The following is a 19,260-nucleotide window of genomic DNA, read 5'->3' on the forward strand; positions in this document are numbered from 1 at the left end:
ACACATGGGGACGATATGGTGCTGAGGATATCAGATCTGGAGTGTGTGCTCTCACGTTCCTCACTCAGAACCAATATCAGGCTTGCAGAATTCCTGTCAGGATTTGCATGCACACACCAGCTGACTGCAGCTTCTCCTGGGCCATCTGGGGCCCCAGAGCCCTGCTTTACGTGCTGGCATCCGAAATCAGCTCTGGGTGAGCATCCACAGGGGCTTCTCTATGCATTAAGTCGTGCAAAGATGTTTTTATGTATGTTTCCCACCCTGGGGCATGCAAGGACACGGGCCAATGCAAACAGAAGCACCAGAGTTTTCTCCTGTGGACCCACAGCCTCACTTGTGCAGTGTGAGATGTATAGAGGTGATTCCCACCTCTTGCTCCCTCACTCTCAGGAATTTGCAGCATTGCCAACTCTCCCAATGCACAGCCCAGTTTTCCAGACACAGCCAATCAACCTCACCTCTGATCTGCCTCGCAGCTGTGCCTGGCACGCAGGCTCCAGCAGCAGCACCACAGGGAGGAGGAGGTTTGCCAACTTGCAGGAATCTACCCCAAAAGAGAAGCACCACATGTACTAGTGGACAGTGCCTCCCCCTCAACAACAGGACCTGCCTAGCCAGAGGCATCTCCCTTCCCATGACCCGTGTGGGACTGCCTCATGCATCAGGAAATGAAATAGTTGTGAGGCCTGCTATGAGTACACAGCTTGCCTTCAATGAATTTTGTAAAGTAGGGCATGAGCAGGATAGAACGAGGCAGGCTGCGACTTCCTCAGACATCACAGGGCAGGCAGCTGTCTAACATATGAAGTTTTCAGTGTTAAGGCAGGTAACTTGTAAGATTTAAAGTCAGAAATGTGTTTCCAGTAAAGAGAAAACTTTTTCATGGCACGCTTGTCCCTCAGCTGAATCTGCTGGCAAGTCCCCAGGAGGAGATGGTTGAAGCAAACCCACTGCTCAAGAAGGCTGAGGGCATGAACTGGCTCCCTAAAGGTCACTCCAGTCATGAGACATCAATAATTTTCAGTCACTGCAAACACAGTCTGGATGCAGAGTGGTGATCTACAGCTGAATGCCAACCAAGGTGGACTAGACAGACACTATCCACCTGAGCCTTTTTCCCTGCAAAGTTCAAAACATTATCTCTCACATTTTCTTATGGATCAGTTAAAGATGTTGTTTTCTGGTCTAAATCTCTAAAGAAAGGCACCACTTAATACGTAAAACCCAGTGCAATCCCAACCTGCAGTACTCTGACTTACAGTTCTTGACTTCAGGGTTTCCTCAACTAAATTTCCCTGGCAGAAGTAAATGTTGCAAGTAATTTTTTTGAAGTTTTTATTTGTGAACATTATTTTGTAGCTCCAATTGCTTTCTGCAAGATACTGAACTAATTCCAGTTTGGCTGAGTGCTCCCTTTTAAATACAACATCTGCTTTGTACATCAGCTGAAAAATAGTTATCTCTGTGCACGCTAGAATCTACCTTTCTACTGTGGTCTGTGCACCATGTAAATTCTGTTTTATAGAGGATGAACATCATCCCACTCCCAAAGCAGATTTTACTTACAGCCACGTGCCTCACACACAGGAATATTTGTCTTCAGGGATGGATCTTCTCAGTTTTCCCCTGCAGATCTCAGCCCACTGGCACCAAGTCCCACAGCCCGTGTAAACACATGCATAATTTCCAGCATTTGAGTAGCTCCAATAAAGTCCACTGGGCTTAAGTGCTCTCACACACATTTAAGTACATTGTTGGATCAGGGCCTGAAGTTACTCATGTCTTTTATTTATAAATGTTAGCCTGGTCTGTAAAAGTGACATGTTTCTCTTAACAGGCTGTGATACCAGATACGCTCAGCTCCTAAGTAAACACGCCTAGGAGAGCTCCACCACTGAACCCAGCAACGGAATGGGGGGAGTGGAGTTCGCAGAGTTTGAAGGAAGATTTGGACCTTGCTGGCCCTGGGCAGCACTGCAGGATTCAGTGTGAGGCTTGGTTTCAGGGTTGTTACTCCTAAGTAGGGTTAAGCACATGCTTAACTTCTCTGCTAGGTGTTAGTGCTGCTCTAGTGCTTTGACACTGTTTACCCAGAGAAATCTGCCTCTAGTCTTGAAGCCTGAGAAGTTCAGCTCATTTCTGCTCAGGTCCACTCTGAACTGAGCTGGAAGCTATCATTATTCAGAGATATTCAGGCCTGCCACATTCTGTCCTCTCCATCACAGAGAGCACTGGATCACAGGATAGTCCAAGTGGAAAGAGACCTAAGGAAGTCCCTGGTCTAAACAGCTGCTCAAAGCAGGGACAGACATGATGTCAGATGAGGTTCATCAGGGTTTAGACAGCTAGGTTTAGAAAGCCTCCAGTGATGGAGAGCTGTACAACTTCTCTGAGCAACCTATTCCAATGCCTGACTGTCCTCACATAAAAAGATTTTTTTCCTTACAGCCAGTCTGGGCTACTTTTGATTTATGTTCTCATGCTGCACACAACCATGCAGATCTTAGCTTCATCTTATTCATGTCCTTCCTGTAGGTACGAGCAGGATGATATTTGGTCTCTCCTCTGGCTGAACATGCCCCGTTCCCTTTGTCTGTCTTCACAGGGCACGTGCTCCAGTTCCCTCACCACACTGAGGTTCTTCCGACTCATTTCTATGTCATTTCCTGTGTTCAAGACACAAGGTCTGATATCTGCTGCAGAAAAGGGGATCATCACTTCCTTCAATCACCTAGCCATGCTTTTGTTAATTCATCCTGGGATTCTGCTGGCTGCCTTTGCTTCCAGGACATTCAGCTGCTGCTGATCCAAATCCCAGCAGGAGGACACTCCTTGGCCAGACACTGACCAGTCCATGGTGCTGCTGCCCCAGGGTTTCTCCTGTCTAGGTACACGACTTGGCATTTGGACTGGAATTTCAGTGGATTTGAATGGCTCTAGTTGCTACTGCCTGTTTCCTCCAACTTGTTTAGGTGCCTCTGGATGGCAGTCCTGACTTAAGAGCTTGTGGGCAAGTCCTGGTAGTTGGCTGCAATCTCTGGATGTGATGATAAAAGAGTCCTTCAGCTCCTCCAGGTTACTGATAAAGATGGCAGGGGAGTTGAAACCAGATGAACTTTAAGGTCCCTTCTAGACCAAACCATTCCATGGTTCTAAACAGGGCAGGTCCCAGGACAGACCCTCATAGAATTCCACTGAATTCAAAATTTGACCACAACTCTCTGAGCCAATCACCTGAACATTTTCACCTGCCTGACTGTCCCCCTGTCCAGACCCTGACATCATAGCAGGATGTGAAGTTCCCTGGATGTGTATCCACAGCACATGAACCACGCCACCTGTCCTCATGCACACTTTTACTTCATGACAATAACCATGGAGTAAGAGACACGCTGCATATTCACATGAAGGCTGAGCTCATGGTCCATCTTCCATGAAGTCAAAGTAATTTGGATAAGCTGGCAGTAGGCTTGTAAGATCATTAGTTAAATTTTAATGAGTCAGGTTATAAAAAGCCTGGCAGAGGGGACCTTTGGTCTGAAGGGAACATTTTACACAGCCTGTTGGCCAGGAATGGAAATTCAAATAAAATTCAGACAAGAAATAAGTATAGTTTTATGACTGAAGAAATTAGGCCTGGAAACAGCTGAATGGTGACTGATGGGTTCTCAGCCATTTGAAACACTTAAACCAAGGTATTTCTGTGTTCATAAATACATACTGTGACCCAGAGAAGTTACAATGCACGATGCTGGAATTTTTACACTCAATTCTAAGTTAGATGCTCAAAATGATGTAGTGGTACTCACACTAACAGTTAACACTGTAGGAAATCCTTCTCTGTTTCTAATAAGCTGTTTATTTTCAAAACATATGAAAGAGTAACATTTTCATTGACTTCATGAGATTCCATCAACCTGTAATTGGTTTCCCTTCTGTTCCATCTTTCCTGCCTTTCCATTGTTCACAGCCACCTACCACTAGGAACAGGAGTATTTATCTTTCATGTTTCATTTTAAATAGCTGCAGATATTGCTGCATTTAAAAAGCCACATTAAAAATACTAAGATAACATGGAAATGTTTTTTTTTTCCTCTTTACAGGATTAATGAATTCTACCCTCTTGAGCAGAGTTACCACTGGCATCTGTACAGCTCTCACAAACAGGTAAGATATTCCTTTTGCCTAAATGAATCATTCAATTAGAAAGGAAACCCCAAGAATTCACTTAGACAGATTGCACAGGCTCATCCTTCTCATCTTAAAATCCCTACAGTTGTGACATGTGTGAGAACATGAAGTGTAGGCTGAATAATTCTGCTTAGAACATGCTAATGTGATACAGACTCAAGTCAAATCTACTTTTTAGCTTTATTCTCACAGGAAAACTTTGTTTCTTATTCAGGGTCAAATTTTCATAAGAAATGAACATTCATTTTCTACATCCTAAAAAAAAAAACCACCCAAAAAACCCACCCTCTTGGCATTCTGTACCAGAGGCTATGATTGAAATTTGTCTAGAAATAATTTTTTGGAAGCATTTTCCTTCCAGAGAGCAAACAGAAAGTTAGCCAATCTGCTGCAGAGATCTGTGTAACAAAAAAACTCTTGAAAAAAATGTAAATCACTACCTTTCAAGCACTTGTCCAAAACAATACAAACACCAGAGCTAAGACACCCAGAATGACAACAAAACAGGTATCAGGTAAAAGAAAGAGCCACCTGCCAGCTCTGCTAGTTTTGCTTGTCCTTCCAAGCTCCAAATGGGTCAAAGCAAGTTTTACTCAAATGAGGCCAGAAACCAAACTTCTCATTCACTCTTGCAAGTATTTCCTTGCCCTCCTCTAGGAATCTGTGGAGTATTTAGATGAAACAACAGGCTACTGGATTAGAGGGATTTGGGAGACACAGCTCCAAACTCTTTAGTGAGCACTGCTTGAGCTGAGTTTCTTCAAACTACTCCTCCTCACTGTCAGTAACGTGTTTGCCCTCGGCCATCTGACACGATCCATCTTTCCAGAGCACACACGGACACTCCTGCCCACGGTTACTCACCCAGGGGAAGCTTTTCCAGCAGATAAAGGTAACACTTGAAGAAGTCGTTTTGGATTGCCTTGTGCAAGACAAAGGACATGCTGTGCCGACAGAGTTCTTCGTCCGTCTTGTGCCAGCGCGACTTAAAGGCCAAATGTGCTGCTTTATAAGCCATGATGAAGATTTTATTTGGGAGAGTGGACAGCTGCTGTGGCTGGTGTTCTCTGGAGGACCTGTCCTTCCGAGGGGGTAGAGGCAGTGTCATTTAAATTGTGGCAATGTGCTGTCATTCTATATCGGGGTGTGTGGCAGGGGGCGGAGGCGGGCGAGAGGGGAGTGAGAAATGCTGGCTCTTGGCACTGGCTCACAGTTATCCCTGGAGTGTCGCCCTCTCAAACAAGCAGGTGCTGGATTGGGGGAAAAAATAAAAATAAAAATAAATAAAAATCCACCAGGAAATGGCTTAGCCAGGGTAAAAGTATATCTGCTCCTAAAAGGTGTGGCTTTAATTCAATTGTGCTTTTCCTAATCTGTTCAGCTTTCACTTCAAAGGACTCAGATATTATCCAGAATCTCCCTCTTACATCTCACAGGGTGATTTTGTTTCTGTGTCTCGCCCTCACTATAAGTTCTTCAGTTTAGGCCACTCAAGAGGAAGGCCAGAAGAAAGAACATAGATGTGCCTCCACACAAACTGTGAGTCCTAATTAACTGTGATTGTAGCAAGCAAAGGTTTCCCTTTTTCAAGCTGTTTGTTCCAGGTGTCTGCAGTATCAGTCAGGATAAACACAGCCAGGAAATTGGATATTCCCAATACCAACGGGAATGCTGCTACATCCCCAGCAGCACTGCAACCTCCTGACAAATATCTGACCACGTTTTTAAGAACAGCACAAAGGTGACCCAGCCTTCACCAAACAAAATAATTAAATTTGGTAAGAATTGTTAGGCGCAGTGAAACCCACGTTTATTTTCCATGGTACAGGTCTCACCCAATACAAATGTGTCAGAAGAAAAAAAAAAAAAAAACCAAAACAGGGTTAGTTTTTTAGTTTGAATGTTGGTTATAACTCTTTTGGATAAATTAGTGGTGGGCTTGACTCACATTAGTCCTGCCCTACACAAAAAAAGTGAAGATCTCCAGAAGGCTGTATAAACACTACTTCTATTATTTTATGTGATCAAATCCCTGTTGCAGCTCTGTAATCTATGAGTTGCTGTGGGCACACCCTTGGTCCTCTGGTCCTAGTGCAGCTAAATGAGTGAATCTCAAAAGCACTGAGCCTTTTAAAGCAGTTTCAGAGCATTTCCTACTGCTGGCAAAGCTTAGATCAAACAGATTTGTGCCTAGAACTGCGTGATAGTGAGCACATAAATAGCAGGGTTGGGTTTGTTTTGGGGTTTTTTGTTGTGTTTTTTAATTAATTTTTTTTTTTTTTTTTGGTGGTGGGGGGGTTGGTTGGTTTTGTGGGTTTTTTATTGGTTTTTTGGTTGGTTGGGTTTTATTGGATTTTTTTTCACAAAGTGGATGCTTCATTTTCTATTTGTCGACAGCAGCATATTGATATTTTCTGATAAGAACAACTCACAAAGTGGTTCATGCTGTCTCCTTCTGAACAGGAGTAGTATCAGTCTACCCAGAAGCTGTGAACGTTTCAAGCACTATTACACATCCCACACCTGCATTAACAAGAAGTGTGGGGATTGAGTGTGGGCACAATGACACCCATGCTACCTGTGGTGTGACTGCTGAAATGTGAGCAAACCCTCACCTCAACCTTAGTTTCCTTTCCCAAATGGCCATTTGACTCTTTCTGAAGTTGAAGCCAGCTACCCAGCCTTTTTCTTGGTGGTAGGGACCCTGGAGAATCCAGAGCTCTGGATAAAGTGGGGTAAACTAAATTAAAATAACAGTCTACATCCATAATGCCTGTTCAAGTCAGTGGCTTGAACAGCTTTTGGTCTAAAATAAGAATGTGCTTGTATTTATGTGGGTAAGCAAATAGTTGCTCTGTGTGACTTCCTCTTCCTTCCTGTGAGATCAGGCAGCTCTGCAACAAGAGGTTTAGCAGAAATTAAAATGAGGGATCAGTTAGAGCAGCTTGTTAAAACACCTGCAGCTCATCTCTGCCTAAGCAACCCATTTAAAATAAGATTTCAGATGGCTTATGATGATTTGCTGCAAGATCCAAGGCTTGTTGCAGCATCAGGATATTTAAAGAGGAGTTGGACTTTTATATTAGTAGGTAACCACCTGTCCCTGAATGATTTGAGCTGTACATGCTACTTCTGAAACACTTCAGCTGCACAGAAGAGAAAAATAAAAACATGTGCACAAGCTCCACGTATCACAGAGATCACCAAGGGTCAATGTTGCCTTTAAATAACTGCTCTGCTTACAAAACACCTGGTATGCAATCTAATTTCCATACAGACAAGCCATCAGGACTGCTGCATGATATCTCTTTATCTTAGAAAGGCCTCTGTAGTCATTGCTCACCCTCACACTCATGCTTGGCATATGCTGTCAGGAATAGATGTGGTTAAAACAAGTCATTTTTGTTTTCTCTTTGACAACAGGTTTTTAAGAGGTCCAGGATGATGTTGACAGAAGAGGCACGGGCAGAGAGCACACGTGTAGTCCTGAGGGCAGTGAAGAGCAGCTGCAAGGTTGGATGGCAGCTGGTAACCTTTACAACTGCCTGCTGCCTGGATTGTTCTGGCTGCAGCTTCAGTGGCTCATTCAGAGCAGCACTGAACGCCCCTGTCAGGCTGGAAAACAGAAATATGACAGTGGATGCATAAATTGTCTGACTTGCAGAGGTCCAGAACTCTTAGTCACAATCCTGAACGCCGCTCATGGGTCCAATCAGATTTAGCAGTTTTCAAAATTATTACTGTGGAAATAATTTAGTTTTGAGTTGACTGTGGAACTGACAAAAAAAAAAAAAAAAATGTACTTTGGGTTGATGAGAAACTGAAATACTGCCCTTTTCTCACACAGAAAAAAAATTCTGTGTTGGGCCAAACAAAATGTTTTGGTTTGTTAGCAGGGCTATTTCCCCGCTAATTTTTTATTTGTTTATTTGTAATCAGATTCAGGTAGAGTTGGTTTCAGTCTATGAGTTACAAATGCAAACAAGAATAATGTCTCCAGCAGACCGGTCAGTCTTGCAAAATCATTCTGAGGCAAGGAAATGCAAAGCAAAGCAAGTCCTTGGGTAAAGACCCAACCTTGGGAGGACAGGACTTCTGATGTCTCAGGAGAAATCCTTGCTTTGAACCACATTTCCAAAGCAGAGTTCACTGCTTGTAGGTCAGGATGACTCACAGCCTTCAGGGCATATCCTGCACAATTCCCATGCGCTTTCATGGGTGCAGTCACAGCAGCAATCTGTTATCGTTTATACAATTGGAATTTAGCAATCTGGAATTCCATCTAAAGCAACAAAACACGGCATCTGAGCCCTATGGGTAAATATATTAAAATTAACGTAACTGAAATTGGCCAGAGCTCTCTCCTTATGGAGGGAACACACACTTCTTTCCCTCTAATCCTTCTAGCCCTGGTGCCAACACTAAATTATATTATAAAGGGAGTGAGTGAAGCCACTCTTGAGTAGGAGAGGCAGCTTGAAGATCATGTCCCAAGCACAGTGAGAGTCCCAGCAGGACCCTGATTTGGAGATCCACAAACAGTATGCTAACACAAACAGCAATATTTGGGGAGGCCTCCTGAACGCTTTGGCTGTGAGGGTTTTATTTGGATCTGGTTAGGGACGCTCAGTAGTGCTGAGGATGAAGGGAAGGAAGGGCAGGGTTCCTGATGAAACTGCAGCAGGGGCTGCTCTGTTGTTCTTGATAAGAAGCATGACAGCTGTGCCCACAACATCTGGTTCTCATTGAACCCTAGTGAGAGTTCCTTGCTGAGTCTCTTCCACCCCAGATGTGGTGGTTTAATTGATGGAGCCTGAGAAGTTTTTAGGTCCAGTGTGGAATGCCGCCTTTCACTGTGATATGTGACGCCAGATACAGTAAGGGCTGGGCTGCTCAGAGCCATCTTTTAAAAGCATTTAATTTCAATATTGAATTTTGAGTCTATTGCCCTCTGTTGGCTCAAGTGCAGGGTAAAGCTCCTTCTTGAGGTGAAAGCTAACAAAAATCTCCTCCTGGCTGAGCGGGGAGGCTTGTGGAGCTTGGAAAAAGAAGGATCAAGCCTGCTGTAGCCTTGTGCATGTGAGTGTGCACAGCTCCTGTGCCCCCACAGCTCTGTTTAAGAATGCAGGCACAGCTCTGACCAAGGAGGAAGGGGCTCTGGAAACTGCCTGCCTCGGCACACAAAAAGAAAGTTTTCAGGAGTGATCAGAGGGGATCGTGGTTTGGTGAGCAGGGATAAAGAGGATGCTGCACACTCATGAGACAGCACAAAAAGCAATGCAGAAACCCCTCAGGGAGAACTGGGCAAGTGGGAGATAAGTTAGCCTTAATGTCTTTCAGTTCTGGCATGCAACTGCCAGAAATGCTTTGGTGAAAAGTCTCTCAAGGATTTATTTTCAATTCCAAAGGAAAAGAAAGATGGCAACCCACACCATCAAAGCTCCTTCTGCACACAACACTGCCAGAAAAAACATGCCTTTCCACTTCCTCTCAGCTGGATCCTTCCTACCTAAGGCATGAGACTGGCCCATCTGCTCAGACCACAGAGCTACTGCCCAGTTACCCTGTGTCTGACAGCCACTGGCAGCAGATTTAGGAAACAGCCTAAATCCATTAGGTAGGAAATATGCTTTGGTGAGCTCTTAGCACTTCTGTGCTGCTCCTGCACAGAGCCAGACCAGGTATTTTCCTGAACTCTTAGAAGGCCCAGGCATGAAGCCCCTCCAGTGTGGGAAAACCAGGGCAGACGCTGGTGCTGTGACATGAAAGTGGTGATGTCAGGAGGGGACAGCCTTTGAGTGGAGTGTGAGCATCCTGACAAAAGAGAAACTCCACCTTGAGGAAGAAGAGAGTGCAATGGGTAACAACAGAGCTGTAGAAAGAAGTGCTGTGTGCAGACCACGGGCGAGAGAGACCATTTAACCTTCTCAATCTGCATCTCTTTTTGCAGAGGCAGAAAAGTAAAGATCCAGACTTTCAGATCTGCAGCTCTGTGGATCCCTCCCTGCTGTTGGCTCAGATGGCAAACATCATACTGGGTCTCCCTGATCTGATACAGCAGCACATTTCACAGCAGTGGTGGTGAACATCGTTTCAGTCAAAACTGTTAGAACTGAACTGGAAAATACATTGTTCTGTGAGCCACAGAGCAACATGAGAGCTTCTTTTAGGTCTGTGTCTTTCTGCTTCCATCTGAAATAAGCTCCATAGCTCCTCTCACTTGCCATCTGTTGGGAAAGATCCACCCTGGACACTGCCTGTGCTGCAGCCAGGCTGGACCTGCTCTGGGACAGCTTAGCCAGCAGTTCCTCTGTGCTGTCTGTCTGTCTGGAGAGTGTGCACAGAGGGACTGACCCCTCACTGCTGCCAAAGAGCTGAACTCTGCTTAACTCTCCCTCAGCACAGTCCTCAGCACAGGTCTCTCCCTCATCTACCTGGCAGCCAGAGCACACAAACCTCTAGAAACTTAATTAACTTGCAGACTCCTTGCACAGCTTTCAGTGGTGACTGCACTTGGCCAACGTGTCACGAGGTTATTCAGGGGGAGGGAGAAGCAACCTGATGAATGCACGGATAGGTAAGGCAAGATAAAACTCATTTCCTCAGGAAGTCAAAGCAAAACGAGCTGAAAGGAAAAAAAAAGAAAAGTTGACTGTAGAGAGCAAATATGACAAGTGACCTTGGAAGACCTCTGGCACCTTTAGTTCCTGAGAAGGAGCAGTCTGGCAGAAGCCTGTGAGTGTGTTTGTGCACACAGCAGGGATGTGAGGGGGGGTCAGGAGCTGTAAACAGCATTTTTTGTGGATCAGTAGAAGTATCAGGAGTGTTACATCCCTTGCATTTCAGATACATTTCAGTGTCTGTGACATTGCTGGCTTGATCAGCCTTCATCCTTAACCTGTCTCTGAGTTGTGTGGAGTTTCTCAATACCAGGAACTCACCAGTTAAATTCTGTGCATGCCTTGAAACATTAAATTTACCATTTCTGAAACACTAAGAGATAAATATCAAGGGGCAAGAAAACTAGATTAAACTCAACTCCTGGACAGCATAAACACACAGGAAGATGGATTGCAGAGACTAAAACCACATCTCTTCGTGTGAAATACTGCTCTTACACAGAGGAGTGGCTCAAAATTTGCAAAACCCACCTCTGTTGATGTAGAAACCTCCATGATCAAGACTGGAAATTGTTTGCTTTGCATTGATACTTTCTAGATAAACTCTCAGACTAGAAAAATTCAAAAGTCAAATGTGTGTGTGTTGCACTTTGGAACCAAAAAATGATCAAGACATGAAAGGTTTGAGATGGTTAAATGTTTTCTCCAGGGGCTGGGGATTAACAGTCTGGGCAAGTAGCAGAGGAGGGAAATAAAAAAAAAAAGGAAAATAACAGAAGAAACTCTTAAGTGACCTGACAAGGGAAACTTAAATCTTATTTTTAAGAGGTTAGGTTGTACTAAAGCTTGAAAAATTAAATCCACAGCTGTCTCCAGAGGACTATATCTCACTGAGAAAGCTTCAAGTAAGTTTATCATGTATCCAACACCTAGACATTGGACCTCAGGGACCACTAGGATAATATTTCCTCTGGATTAGCAAGAAAGCTAGCAAGTGACATTTGTATGAGACTAACTTTTAGTTTAAGGGGTTTTCTTATAAAATGATAAATGAAGAATGAGCACACTGGGAAGGAAAGTTCATGCAGTTTGTAAATCTAATACATCCCCACTATTTGTTTAAAAATGTACTGTTATCTCCTAAATTAGTTTTATTTAGTGACATCAGTAATTTGATGTTTTTATGTCTGTCATCCTCCCAGTGAGGATCAATGTGCTTTTTACGAGCAATATTTTTAATCTCATAATCCCCTTTATGAGAAATGCTTTTAATTTCAGAGACCACAAGCACTGGCACTGAGACAATATGTATGAAAAAAATTCTAGAGTAAAACTGTAGGAAACACAGGATGGATCTGGCACAATTACAGTGCTTCCCTTCTTCTGGGATTCTTCACTACTAGCCAATAAAGCCCAGGATATGCTGGAATGCTACTAATTAACTCACCTCACTAGGCCTTGCCACGACAACTGATATGCCCCTGGGTCCCAGGGGAATCTCATGAAACATAAGAGATGCTCAGCTGGGTGAGCTAAGGACAACTTTAATATGCTAACTCTGAAATCTGAAATCCAGTAGCAAATTGAGTTCTGTACAAAATAAAACTCGGACATCTAAACAAATGCCAATGTTGGAGTTTTGTAGCACAAAGCACTTTTTAAAAAAAATGTATTTCACTCTTTCTGTGTCTATAAAAAACACACTGGTTTGAGGAACAGGCCATGGGTCCCCACAGCAAAATGCCAGCAGTCTGAGGATGGGTTACAGCAATGTAGCATTACCCTGTTCTGCCCACAAAGAACATCAGTGATAATTGTGTTTTCCAGCTCTATAGAAAACCCTCAGTTACACACCTATGTGCTTCTCTGTGCCTTCACAGATGCACATGTAGGAGGTGGAATGAAGAAAAAAGCATACAGAGCAAAATTAAATGGGGAAAGCAAAATAAAGGGGATGGCTTAAACAGCTTACAGATGGTAACTAAATTAGTTGAAAGCTGAAGGATTGTTTTTTCAACACACAGCTCAACAGCACTGTAAAACCTTCATTATTGTAACCCAGAAGCTCCTGAGAACCAGTAATTTCCAGAGCTGAACTCCTGGGCTCTCGTATTTTCTTACTCATGAGCCAGCCAGTCCCTGTTTTTTCCTTCCCTCAGTGCCTTCCAGGCTCCTTGAAAGCACAGCTGGGAGGGTGAAGGAATATTCTTCACCCCATGTTCCCTTGCACCTCTTGGGCTTTCTGTTGCCACCCCACACCATCACCATCCTCCTCTGACAGCCTCTTCCAGGTGCCCCAAATGCTCTCCTGCTTTTCCCTCACCAAGCAGGGCAAAGGGGCAAGTGCACTAAATCAAACCCAAGTTCACTCTCTGCTTGGTTCCTTCCACGATGGGAATAAAACAAATTAGCATCAGGACAGACCCTGGGAAAGGATTTACCCTACACTCTCCCACATTCTCTTTCTTAAACTCCTGATATAAAGGCTGGTAATAATGGAGAAGCATCAACTCATAAATCCTAAGGTAAGTCATTCCATGTGTTAAGTGCTATCCCACTAAAATTTTATGCTTTATTTCAGGTCTGAATTCATCTAGCTTGAATGCCTCTCCTTGTACTTCCACTCTGCCACACTCCTTATGTGCTTTGGCTACAATTATGTGGAAACAAATACAAAAGTACTGCAATCTGTAAAAACAGAAGATTTCCCTGATTTGGAGAACAATGCTGGTGTTGTCCATGAGAATTTAAGGACTTAACAAAAAGATTTTGGCTGTAAAGTGTTGTGCAAAATCTTCAGTTTTTTAAGGAAATAGCCAGTGTCTGAGGTATTTAGGATTAATATTGAAAAATTGATATTTCCCTCTTCAATCCATTTGAAATTACTTATGTCAAATGTCACCACAGCAACACCACTTCAGCTGAGGCACTCATTCCTTGCTCTCCCATTGCCTTTTTTTGGACAAAAACTGCAAAAAAAAAAAAAAAAAGGCAATTATTGTTGTGCAAAGTAGAAACAATTTGATGATCACATGCAGAATCCTTTTCTTTTGAAGGGGAGGAATTCCTGATTTATGATGAAATATAGACTTGTTCAAGTGTAAAAGAGACCCCTCCTTGAAAACACTTTAGCTAGTGCTTAACTTTATTACTGTGGCAAAATTAAGCATGTGCTTGAGTGGTTGCAGAGTCAGAACCATAAAATGTCACAGCCTTTATAGCTATGAGTCTGCTTTCTGCCTGCTGCATCTAATAAACATTAAGAGTTGAAATTCTGTCCCCACTGGGGTCAGTGGTAAACTCTCATTGATTTCAGCAGAACCAGGATTTTGCACAAGAAATCCCCCTCATTGTCATTAGGGGTCACAAGATGACATGAACAGAGAGAGGACATCTGCTCCTTCTTGTGTGGATACTTCTGTATTTAATCTTTTCGGGCTGTTTGCCAGAAAATGAGGAGAAATGGAAAAGGCAAATCCTAGTGCAGCACAAACACTGAACATCCACAGCCAGAACATCCTGGCAGGTAGGTGTGGCACTTTGGGATGTGCTTTAGTGGTGGATTTGTCAGTGTTAGGTTTATTTTTGGAGCTTGATCCTAAAAGGCTTTCCAACCAACATGATTCTACGGTTCTATGACAATATACAACATGCTGCTCTGTGTTCCTCCCTGCAAAATTCCCTCTTAAAGGCCTGGTCTTGAGTCAGACACTGGAAGTCCATGTAGATGGTTATTTTACCACAACCCCAGCTCCAGAAGGAGCTACAAGGTCATCAAAGAAGATCAATCCCATGGAAGGCAGCAATTCTAATTTCAACAGGCCAAAGGAGAAACAGCACACTCACTCTACAGTGAACTCTTTATGCAGAGATCTGCTTCTTTTCACATCTTTGGATGTTTCTTTTTACATCTGAAGCGATGGAAACCTACAGGTAATTATCTTCCCTGGTTTGAATGAGTTGCAAAGTGACATATTAGCTCAGCACTGGATTAAATATATTATAAAATACAAGTCAAGTTCTTCATGGAGAATTTCTCCATTTTTGTGAAGTCTCATGTTCAAGAATTACTAAAGCACCCAGGATTCGCCAGCACAATCATGTGCAAGACTGAAAATGCCCTTCTCCTGAGCAGATGTCACTGTCACTGCTGATCAAAAAGGCACTCAAGAATCACCTTGATCTGTGCTCCAAGATTAATTCCATCCAGAAGAGTTAAGCCAGACTTTCCCTTTGTGTATCAGATTTTGCTTTGCTTCGTCTCACTTCCTCCTCCCAGTATAAACTTTTAAGCCCAGGGTTTATTACCTCCATTCCTCAATCCCTTACTGTGTGACAGCACAGCAGAACAACATCATCTCCATCCCCCCTGGAGCTGCACAGTCTAATCACCTAACATGTTTTCCTGGAAGACATCCTTTCAGAGTGCTCCAATTTATTTTAGCTAATAAAGAGTCTTAAGGAGTTTTATGCACAGTTCATTTTACAGGGTCTAGGCAAATGTCCCATATTCATGATTTTTCCCTACAAAACCACTGAATTCTTTTTTCTTTTTCCTGAGAACAAGATGCAACCTTTGATGGATAGATCACAAATTTCAGGGTTGCTTTGGTTTCTCAACTCCACAAGACACAAGAGATTAGTCTATTACATTTTAAAAATTCCATTTGCTACAGAAAAACAGTGTTGGGTTAGTTTGGTTGACTTTTTTTTCACAGTGATGTAAAAGAAACCAGTCCCAACACATTTTCAACATGCAGTCTTGTCATATACCAAAGTCTCGTTGAAGACAATGGAAACACATTTTTTGACTTAAAAATCACTGTTAGTATCAGTACTTTTCAATTCTAAGAGAATAAGCAAGAAGAAATAAGACCAAGTTCACCATGAGGCAATGTGGTGGGTGCTTTTCCAATGTCACTGAGTCTATTCTGTCCATCTGGTTAATAACATCTGTCTGCAGCTTGACCAAAAAATATAAATTTGGGGGTATTTGCATAAAAATGTTGCTCCATCTGTGCTTATTCTACATATAAAATATGAGAACACTGCACAGTTCTGTCTTTCCTCTTGTTTTTTACCCACCTGCTTCACTCCTTTTGCCCAACTTCTCCTCATGCAACTTCCTCCACTGTCCTCTTCCTACTCTGATTTTCTCTGTAACTCCCATGCTCTTTCACACTCTTCTTTACATTCCCTCACTACAAAAAAAATAAAAAAATCTCTTCTCCAGCCTGACTCCAGAACAATATTTATTACAGCTCTTCTAAGAAAAAAAAAAACCCAAAGTCACCCTCCAAAAAAGAAAAAAAGAAGAAACACAAAAATCTTGCACATTCCAGCTTCTGCTTGCAACTTGATCACTCTTCTGCCTCAAATACACCCTCTCTTTCCTCCTCCCAATATATAATTCTACCATGCAGGTGAGGGGATCTCCAGAGCCTCATCCCATAAACCTCATCACACTATGAGCAAAGGGATGTGAGGAATTGTGCAAAACAGCATCAGAAGCTCAGGGCAAAGGTGTAGAACAAAACCTCAGGCAGCACGTACTCTACAATTTAATTTTAGAACAATCTACCATGAAATACATGGGTTTTGGTGTTTATGCCACGTGGTTTTCTAAACCCAGCATCAGCTGGTTGTCACTGACCAACAGAATTGATCTTGGCAGTGCTGGTGGCTCAATACCTACAAAGCTGAGATATTCCACTTGGACTCTTCCAGGCTCTGCTGTCCCTTCAGGTACTGACAAACAGATAATTTTAGCCCAAACATCATGGCACACTTTACTGGAATAAATGTCCCTTTAATCATATTTTTCAGTTCTCACATTCTTTTGTATCATTCTCATCTTGTAATCCTTGGCCTATTTTCCATAGGTGCCTAAAAGTAGACTCTGTTCACAGGCATATGTGACCAGATAAATAAGATAAATTCACAGTGAAATAAATGGAGATTGTCAGGCACTTTGTGCTCAGTAAATATCAGACTATTTATATAGCTGCAGAGTTTAATGTTTGGCTTATGCTTATCTGGAGAGCTGCTGTAATCACTGGAGAATTATCATTCTGATTAGGTAGCTGTATTTTTGTTTCTTCATGACAATATTACTGTGATAAAAATAGAATAAGCCTAGTAACAAAGGTGTTATGTTCTAGCAATGTTCTGTAAATTCACTGCACTAAGGCAGCACTTCATATTTCACAGGGTACTTTTCTTTTTCCATTTTCTGTAAAACAAAGGCAGGCACTGTGTGGATTCCACAAAATATTTCATTCTGCTCAGTTACAGATTATGAAAGTATAAAAATTCTTAGTCTTTAATGGGATCAGTAGACACTAAGTAATTATGCTTAATATTTTGCCACAATAAAAAAAAACAAAAGCTTTGTTGTCTATTATTAATTTCTGCATTACCCCTACAACTCTGGGTAGACAGAATTTTCAATTGTACGTTATGAGGCAGTAAAGAGTACTCCAGAAAACTACAGCCCACTAAAATCCTTTCTGAGACCTCTTGGATATGATGCTGTTTACTTGTTCTTTAGAGTGGCTTGGAGACAAGATAAAGGGACAGAGGATTCAGGTGCTGGCTGAATGTGTAACTTTTCCAACATGATTTTGGATTTGCAGCCACTTTGCCTGAGGCTGGAGTTACAGCAGTGTCATCCCTGTGCTCTCTGTGTGTCAGTGACCCAAAAGGAAGATTATGTTTCAAAACACCAAGGCTGCCTTAAGGCTGGGCTTAGCCAAGAGTTGGTGCTGAGGACCAGTGACTGCACACAGGGTCTGGAGCATTTCTTGATGAGGAGAAACTGTGGGAGCTGGGAGAGCTTAGTCTGGAGAAGAAAGGAGATCTCATCAATTCATATTTTGTCTCAAAGGCAGATGCCAAGAGGATGGTGCCAGACCGTTTGTGGTGTCATTCATGGCCACGGATGAGGTGTGACAGCCATGAACTGAAACACAAGTTCCACCTCAACACGAGAAATTTCTTTGTGCTGAGCGTGATGGAGGAGGCTGTCCAGGAAGGTTGAGAATCCTCCCTCTCTGAAGGCATCCCAAACCCACCTGGATGCATCACCTGCTCTGGGTGACCCTGCTTTGGCAGAAGGGTTGGCCAGGATGATCTCCAGAGGTTCCTTCCAAGCCCAGCTGTGCTTTTCTGTGAACAAAGTCCCTCACTCCTGCCGCTCGCAGCGTCCTGAAGTAGCTCTCACCAAAAACAACTTGCTGATTAATTGAAAAAACCATTTTGTAATTTGTCAGGAGGGGGCAGTGAAGCATATCAGTTTCAAAACAAGAAGCATTAAATAAAAACAGAATACTTAGCAAAGGATACCAACCCACCTGCCTGTGCTGTAGTGAGGTCAGGTCACTTTTCACTCTCAGCCAAGCCTCTACCAGCTTGAACCGCGCAGCGTCTCAAGTTTAGAAACTTAACTTTTGGGTACATATTTATGGAGGGGGGGTGGGGTTGGGAAACCCCCACAGCTCCTTCGTTCATTTCCAGATCCCTCGCAAGCGAACAGGACGGGTTCTTTTCCCTCCCGTGAGGGGCCGGCAGCCGGCGGCGCAGCGCCTCCCCCGGACCTGCAGGGGGCGCTAACGGGGAGGAAAAGGCGGGAAGGGGGGGCGCGCGCGTGCGCACGGGGGGGGGGGGGGGGGGGAAGCGGCGGCGCGTGCTCAGAGCCCGCGCGCGCGCGCGCGTGCGCGGGGCGGGGCGGGGCTCGCGCTCTCCCTGGTAACGAGCACCGCGCGCGCGGGGCCGCGCCCTGCCCGGGCCACCCCCCCCCCTCCCCCCCCCCGCCCCCAACATCCCCTCAGAGCCCCTCAGCGCCCCTCACCGCCGCCATGCAGAGCGAGGACGCCCGGTACCTCAAGAGGTAACCGGGGAGGATGGGCACAAGGGCGCGGCGATTCGTGCTGGGGATGAACGGGGTAGGGGTCGTGGCGGTTGAGGCGCAGCAGCTTGTCCCGAGGGATTGAGTGTGTCAGGTTGTGAGGTGGGAGACACAGGTGTTGTGGGGTGTTTGCAGAGGGGTGGATGGGCTATTGTGGTAATATAGGGGACCTGAGGGTGTGGTGGGTTGGGAGGACAAAAAGGGGCTGTGGTGTCGCTGGTTGTAGTGAGGACTGGTTTGGGGATGGATGGGAAATTATTGCTGGGGAGGTGACAATGGACAGTGTTTGGAGAGGAGTGATGATGAAGTGGGTGGAGGTATTGCGAGTGAGGAGTGGCTGGTTTGGAAGCTGACTGGAGGTTGTGGAGTGCTGGGTAAGATGGCTGGGGGGTTTGGGAATGGGGGAAGGATTTGTTTAGGAGGTCCCCCCTCAGCCTGCCCCAATCTGTTGGGCAGATTTGGATGAGGACTGGGAGGGTTAGGGATGAGTGAAGGTTACAAAGGCAGGGTAGGCAGAGAGATGGTGTGGGTGCTGCTGGG

The 19,260-nt window shown here is 44.1% G+C and overlaps 2 protein-coding genes across 14 annotated transcripts in view; one reads left to right on the plus strand and one right to left on the minus strand.

Moving 5' to 3' along the window:
• The window catches only part of NTMT2 (N-terminal Xaa-Pro-Lys N-methyltransferase 2), a 32,074-nt gene extending 13,538 nt beyond the window's left edge, over positions 1-18,536 (minus strand). The window contains exons 1-5 of one of the 10 annotated variants that reach the window (XM_086842429.1): positions 18,167-18,536; positions 17,888-18,045; positions 15,900-16,015; positions 13,701-13,783; positions 5,059-5,444 (exon numbers count right to left, since the gene is read on the minus strand). In XM_086842429.1, the coding sequence (XP_086698555.1) occupies positions 5,059-5,302 (244 nt within the window). In that variant the 5' untranslated portion in view covers positions 5,303-5,444; positions 13,701-13,783; positions 15,900-16,015; positions 17,888-18,045; positions 18,167-18,536. Of the gene's footprint in view, positions 1-5,058; positions 5,445-13,700; positions 13,784-15,899; positions 16,016-17,887; positions 18,050-18,166 lie in introns of all 10 variants that reach the window. The other 9 variants (XM_086842436.1, XM_086842433.1, XM_086842437.1 and 6 more) reach the window with 9 other exon arrangements.
• The window catches only part of KIFAP3 (kinesin associated protein 3), a 67,287-nt gene continuing 66,500 nt past the window's right edge, over positions 18,474-19,260 (plus strand). For 2 of the 4 annotated variants that reach the window (XM_086842426.1, XM_086842427.1), the window contains exon 1: positions 18,490-18,702. In XM_086842426.1, the coding sequence (XP_086698552.1) occupies positions 18,671-18,702 (32 nt within the window). In that variant the 5' untranslated portion in view covers positions 18,490-18,670. Of the gene's footprint in view, positions 18,703-19,260 lie in introns of all 4 variants that reach the window. The other 2 variants (XM_023931806.2, XM_023931805.2) reach the window with 2 other exon arrangements.

Source organism: Cyanistes caeruleus, chromosome 9, assembly GCF_971803275.1.
Source record: "Cyanistes caeruleus chromosome 9, bCyaCae1.hap1.1, whole genome shotgun sequence".
In the NCBI taxonomy this organism is placed as follows: domain Eukaryota; kingdom Metazoa; phylum Chordata; class Aves; order Passeriformes; family Paridae; genus Cyanistes; species Cyanistes caeruleus.